The following is a 7,064-nucleotide window of genomic DNA, read 5'->3' on the forward strand; positions in this document are numbered from 1 at the left end:
TGAATCATGCTGTTTTTGTATAACTGTAATTGCGTACACGAATGTCTGCTGACGTGTATTTCCAGCAGATCATTTGTTGAGTTCCCTACAACTCGAACGCTTCCTTCGGCAAAAACCAACGCAACATGTGTGGGAAGGCAGCCAGAGAGTCAAAGATCAGCGTCATCATCAAACCAAAACAAAGCCCACATGAGAAAGTTGTCTTCGAACCGAAAAGTTCGTGTCTCTTATCTGCCAGACGGTGTCGCAGGATCTTCAATCGGTTTGCGACGCTAATGTTAAGTGAAGGTGCCGGATTGTTTTTGCAGCCAGTTACCCTTCGGCTATTTATCTAACACCGAGGTAAAATATAACATCCTTAGGTTCGACATAATTCATTCACATCTACTCGACTGAAATATAGAATGTCGCTCTTATATACACATATAGTGTATTAGAGTTTAAATAATATGCTTTAATGAAATTTTCCAGCAGTGAAAATGAAAATGAGAACGTTACTTCTAAAGGCTAGATACTCGCCTCAAAATAACATTTATTAATTTTTTGCTTCATTTTTGTTCTGGCACCGATTGCAAGTTCCTAATTTTTGTTCGCCATAACAGTATGCTTAAGTGTATTCCATACTGGAACATCTCAAAATTGACATCACGTTTTACGTTTAGACGATCTGCCAGCTATAAGCCCATGCGTCATTTAAAGCCAGCTGCTAAAAAACAACTTCATAATATCTCAAAATAAAGGTTTATCGTAGATTTAACGATACAGATTTTAGAGCCATAATATTAAACAAGTTTTTAGGTATGAAGGTGCAAGCATTTCCGGTGTACCAATATCCACATATCAACGTGGGAAGAAATACGATGTTCAATACTTAGAATGAACTGAAACCATTGTATTCAGCTACTGAGTAAAAGGGTTGTTATATAACATTTTGTTCTAGAACGTCTTAAATTGATTAGCCATATCTTGAAAACCAATCTATTTCTTCATAGTACATCCATATCGACGCAAGAACCTATTCTATAATAGGTGGTGATATAACCTTTATTTGTTTTACAGATGGTGGTATTTAGCTGTGATGCCTGTGGCGATTCCCTTCGTAAGAAGGACGTGCAAAAACATTATCAGTTCAATTGCAGACGTTGCGAGAGTCTAACTTGTGTCGATTGCAAGAAACAATTTTGGGGAGATGACTATGTTGCTCACACGCAGTGTATTACCGATGAAGATTTCAAATATGGAAAAGTCAACCAGCATAAGGACGATAAAGGTATAGCGGCAATTTCACTTTGGTTCAGCGGAAATCATTATGCATACGACAAAAAAATTGTTTGTGCTACTGTAGATATTCTTTAGGTAAACGAGAATCGTATCGGAAAATGTTTTTGCCGACGGATAGTAGCCGCGGGCAAAAATGACTACTTGTTATATATGAACTGATCCTAAACCTAAAAGCATTATCGTGTAATCCTTTCACAGGTCAAATCAAGCAGAATCAGTGGCGATCGAACATAGATGCTCTTTTATCTGATCGATCGACAGACAAGCGGTGGACGCCGATTCTGTTAGAAATGCAAAAATATGAAAATGTACCGCGCAAAAAGAAACCTTTTATGAACTGGTGCAAGTGTACCATGAAACGATTTCCGTTAAAAGTTGTTGAGCATGTCTTCGATAAGTTGGTATGTGTATATTAATGTAGAAGTTTCTAGCTTTTTAATCAAATAGTTGAAAACTTTTTTATGTAATGGATGCTATTCCACGTAATTATGTGGAGTAGTGTCCATTACAACTGCTCTCGCGTCGGGACACATTGAAAAACCATTTGTATAACTGTAACGGTCAATATACATAGGAGTTCTATGAACCTTGGCTTGTCAGTGTTTTTGTATTGAAATATACAATATATTTAGCTTAACCAATCGATTTCGTATTTCGTTCAGGCATCTTTGGCCTCCCGACATAGCTCTTTTTAAAAATTAATATCAACGCATGATTTGTCTTCATTTGAAGCTTGAAATAAATGCAACGATGCAGCAGGCTCAGCAAGGGACAGGTTCAACACGCAACAAAACAGAAGAAGTGCAGATCAGAAACAGCAACCCAGCTCGACTCACTGAGGAAGATATCGACGAGATGGAGGTAGACACCAATGAATCGAAGAAAGGAAGTAAAAGAGATAAAAAGAAAAGCAAGCAGCTCAACGGCAATACTGAAAATAACAATAACGCCAATATCAACAATAGTCATAACAAAAAGGAACGGAAGCAAGTTGAGTGTAGCGAACACGAAGACGAAATGGATTGTGACAGTAGGATGGAGCATGAACCACAGAAGAAAAACAGCAAGGTAGGCCATAAGAAATACTGTGTATGTGCTTCTTTAGTATATCTACTCTTATATACGCTTGGAACAATCTTGCTCGTTAGTTGATCTTGCTCAAGCTTTGAACTGATATGAAATCTATGTATAGCGATGTTATTCCACAAACAGAACAAGTTTGCTTAATAACAATCCCGACAAATTGTTAGAAAAATAATAACGTGTGATTTAAAAAAGAAAAAATGTTCGTAATAGAGTAAATATGCTAAATGCTAAGTCATATACATTAGTATTCCTTAAACTGTCGAAAATTAAGTGGTATGTTAAGACTAAGTAGTCTTATGTCAACGGAATTATAAAAGTTAGTAACTGTAGTAATTTTATAAGCGAATAAATATATATTATTTCTTATATACAAACTTATATTTAAAAAATCGTTGGAAGTTTGTCTTAACTTGCTCTTCGTTAAATCCCATAATTTCTAGATTTTTATGCAAAAACTTATAATAAGGTTATTTTCTTATATGTGAAGCTATGCGTACATTTATATAAGCTCCTAATGCAAAAAGATTTTGTACAAAATGTATATGCAAGTTGTTTCTTAGGTGCGCTATGAGACTATAGTTATAAATCTGCTAACTTATGGAGTAACATCTGAGTAGAATTTTAACCGATGTATTCAAGTAGTGGCACTAATTTTTGAAAAATTAACTTTTTATATTCACACAAAATATTCAGTATTATTTCCCTAACATTAGGTAAAATTAAGCTCACGCCAACTTAAAGACTCCTCTAAGTTAAGATGAACTTTATTTATTTTCATATTTACTTATTACAGTGTCAACAGCCGGAGGATGATGATTCTGAGCCAAAGATAGTGAAGTTTAAACTAAAGAAGTGCATAGTTTATATCCTTCTCGCTAAACAAGAACCCGTCAAGATGACTCGGATTCTCAGGAAGGTGAGACGCTGGCAGTCAGACTATGAGACCGACAAGATATACAAGCCGTGGTATATGAAGCATAATGAGAATAGGTAGCATGAATCCTCGACAACGACTGGCCTTATGCAAGGGATTTTTTAAAATTTCTTTCGCTATTTTTTTTCTTTAATGCAGTTCTTTTTTCTTGTACTCTTTGTTTTTAACGCTCAATATATCGATAAATTGTTATTGCCTGGCAATAGTTCCGACAATACCGAAGGAACAAGAAATTAATAGGTGGTAAAACTTAAAGCTATTGGATATCATTGGGATCATCAATGTTCATGGTCTACATAAGTGTCATCATTGACTTTACAACCTGCCCTTTTATTTAACAGGTTTTAAACGAATACGACCAATTCCTGGAAGAAAGAAAAGCGTCTGGGAGCAAGGGAAGAACTTGGTCACAACACGAAATCTCCATAAAGGTCAAAAAGATCGTAACAACCAGTAAATTATTTAAGGAAACGAATGGAGCTATCCAGTTATCCCCTATCGGTAAAGCAAAATATGCCAGTCAAGACAGTGCTGCAGTGGGATCCGATTAGGTATGTGTGAATGATTAGGATTAACGAATTAACTAAAAAATATGAAAAGCTACATATAATGTTCGAAACTCTTCACAACGTGCAAGTGAGAAGTATTTCAAACACATAAATAGATGCTAGTATTAGTGTAAGTTTATAATTACTCCTTGCGGTCTCATATTTTGCATGCGAAACTTTGACGGCAACACAACATTAAAGTGTTATGCACCTTTTTAAGCATACGCTTGTGTCTCCAAATTAGAACAGAAGCTTCATCACTTCTTTCTTGATAGAGTAATTCATTTAAAAATTCTGGGTATTTCTCTTTTGGGTATCGAATGGGGAAACTCTGTTGTGGCCGTTGGCAAAGTTTTTAATACATCAGAACATACAGCACATGCAGAAGATAGTGTCCATTGGTCGAACGAAAGAAGATTAGATAGCATACATAGGTATGTTGTTTAAGGTATTATTATTTGTGCGCATGAGAACAATTTTTATGCAATAAAATAATTCATGATAATGTGGTACTATAAGTAATTTATGAGTAACAGCGACATGGGGTTAAATGCGTAAAGAAAACGAAAAGTCTGCATAATATTATAATAAAAAATGTTGTTGTTAATATTTACATATAAAAATACTCTTTTCTTTCTTCGATTGTGTGCGTTACAGTTCACTATACAAATGGCAGTGGCGCGTCCGAACGGTGTACCTTTGACCTAATAGCAAGCTAAATAAAAAAAAAAGGCGAAGGTTTATCATTACAGTCTATATTTTGATAAAGTGACACTTTAACTAAAAGTATCATATACTGCAGCTTATTCGGGTATTCAATAATAATTCACTACAAATGTGGAAAACTTTCTAGACATATAGCAATCTCCACTTGCTTTTTAAAAAGCACTGAACGGCTAGCAGCAGTTCTTTTATTTCAACAGTTTTTTTCCGCGAGCTTCAAGTGTACGGTATCCTAGTTGAATTCGTGAATTTAGAGATCCTCATGTGGAAATTTATGCGATTCGAGTTCTTTTTTGATGAGCAACAAGGTAGCATCGCTCTCGAGGACAGTACAATTATGAAATATAACAGAGCGGACGTTGTTGCTTCGAGATCCAAAATTAACTGCGCGGCTCGAAGTTACATCTATTCGTACCGAATTCCAGTTATTACGCTAATTGTTAAAAGTGTCAAAGATCACACTCGTATCTGATTCTAGACTCAAAAGTGTAATCTCCTCTTGAGTGTTACTGTAAATGTTAACAGTTTTAGGTGCCGTTTTCCACACATAGAATACGGTTAGCGTTTATGCGTCTCAGTGACCACCCAAGAAATGCTTATTTCATGATATCGTGTAGGGTACTAGGTTTATTTTATCAATGCATTTTATTAAACACAGTTATTGTGTAGCATATATGGTAGATTAACACCATTTGCCACAACTGAACAGCATGTACGGTCTCAATGCAAGTTCAAAATATAACTTAGCACAAGCTCAAAAGTGTGTATAGGTTTGTTAGATAATTCGGACCTTTTGGGAGGTCAATAGTTGTGTGTTCGATTTTGGCCGCTAGCAGATTCGTTTACAGAAGTTAAATAGCAACCTCCAAATCTTGCTACTACGACGCTTTGTGGCCTGGACTTTGACTAACCAATTAATGAAAATTATTTCACCTGTAGAAACAATACGCGTAGGTAAAAAGTACATAAAGTTCAGTTAAAATCTTGCGAGCTTAGCATACTCAGATAATTCTATCTATTTCTGGGAAATATAAAAGCAGTCTATATTGAATGCAGTGGCCCTGTCAGCTTGATCTTCATTTTACTGCTGTTGCAATGGATAGCAGACTAACTTCTCAGTTCTACGGTGAACTAGTACTAACTTCGGTAAACTTATCTAAATATGGTTTGTGATAGTGACGTTATGCGAAGCAGCTCATTTTCCCCCCACATGTCTCACTCTCCCCCGCTCGAAAAGTCACTTTTTTGTGGTTAAGGGCAAGTGTAGCTAAAATCCTCATTGCATTTGGAATAGGATAATCGCGACCATCGATGAACTAACTTTAGATTTCTAATAGGCTCTGATCCACCATATTTCACATCAAATTAAGTCAGTCTGTTTTATTTTTACACTAGTATATGTGATTAATTAAGTGCCGTATAAAAAAAAGATGTTCTTTCTACTTCTTTATAGACATTATTTAAAGAGATAGCATACCGGAGCGGCGACTGGCGACCTAAACAATTAAATAGCATCGTCCTTGTTATATTTCTAGCGATTTAATGGATTGTATATTACAGCAAGGGTCTAAAGTGTCTATCCCACCGTGAAACATTGAACCTCGTTATAAATTTATCGACGATTCTAGAGTAGGAACGCCCTCTAGTCATCGTCGGTAAAGCATGACGGAGAGCAACCATTCAAGGGTACAGCTAACGACTCAAGATAATCCTCTTCACGGTGATTACAAGTCGACATAAATGCTGTTAGAACTAGACGAGACAATACTACAATTGATAAACTACGCGCTACTGATCATCTTAATGAGATATATGTAAATACAGTGCGACAGAGTTGAGAAGTAGCAGTGATAAAATTCGGTGGGATATCTCTCAACAATAGCAGTGGCGCTGTAATCTGTTGACGACACGAACAGGATTCGATTGACAGTGGGGGCGAGGGAAAATGCTGTAAGCTTTCGATATTTTTAAGCATGAATACTGTGTCGTAGAACGACAAAAACAACAGTTGTCTAGCGCTTGCCATTACCCACAGGTGATAAAGTAGTGAGTCAGTACGTCAACAGCTTTAACAGTAAGTTTCACAGAACTGTGAGTCGTACCAAGAACACCAACTAGAAGGAACTATGGCTGATGGGGTGTATCACACAAGATCACGCGGAGTTGGAGTTGAGGGTAAGATTTGAGATCATATGCACTCGAGAATCATTTCCGATGTCTGCAACCCACCCAGGTGTCTGACTACGAGATATGTGCTGCTGTAAAAAGCACGATTTATTAAAGGCCTGAGGCTATTACATATTACAATGCAGAGTAATATTTTTTTCGTTCTCTGATTGCTACAGTACAGCAGTCTAGGGCTATCGTTTGTAATAACTTGAAGTTTCAAGTTTTACATACGGTACCGCCATTAAGTGTTGCTTTAGACGGCTGGCCTGCAACACGAATATGTCTGCGCCCGGCTTCGAATCTAGGCCACTTCATATGTTCCC

The 7,064-nt window shown here is 36.6% G+C and overlaps 2 protein-coding genes across 2 annotated transcripts in view; both read left to right on the forward strand.

Annotated features, from left to right (window-relative positions):
- The window catches only part of LOC111266852 (uncharacterized), a 31,034-nt gene extending 26,384 nt beyond the window's left edge, over window positions 1–4,650 (forward strand). Inside the window, exons 2-7 of the mRNA XM_022844676.2 lie at window positions 1,060–1,270; window positions 1,480–1,682; window positions 2,014–2,349; window positions 3,161–3,283; window positions 3,643–3,852; window positions 4,507–4,650. Coding sequence (XP_022700411.1) covers window positions 1,060–1,270; window positions 1,480–1,682; window positions 2,014–2,349; window positions 3,161–3,283; window positions 3,643–3,852 — 1,083 coding nt within the window. The 3' untranslated portion in view covers window positions 4,507–4,650. The remainder of the gene's footprint in view (window positions 1–1,059; window positions 1,271–1,479; window positions 1,683–2,013; window positions 2,350–3,160; window positions 3,284–3,642; window positions 3,853–4,506) is intronic.
- Window positions 4,651–6,294: 1,644 nt separating this feature from the next.
- Window positions 6,295–7,064, forward strand: part of Gnmt (Glycine N-methyltransferase) — a 4,576-nt gene continuing 3,806 nt past the window's right edge. The window contains exon 1 of the mRNA XM_022844677.2: window positions 6,295–6,747. Within this exon, the coding sequence (XP_022700412.1) occupies window positions 6,699–6,747 (49 nt within the window). The 5' untranslated portion in view covers window positions 6,295–6,698. The remainder of the gene's footprint in view (window positions 6,748–7,064) is intronic.

Source organism: Varroa jacobsoni, unplaced genomic scaffold, assembly GCF_002532875.2.
Source record: "Varroa jacobsoni isolate VJ856 unplaced genomic scaffold, vjacob_1.0 scaffold_1121, whole genome shotgun sequence".
Lineage (NCBI taxonomy): Eukaryota > Metazoa > Arthropoda > Arachnida > Mesostigmata > Varroidae > Varroa > Varroa jacobsoni.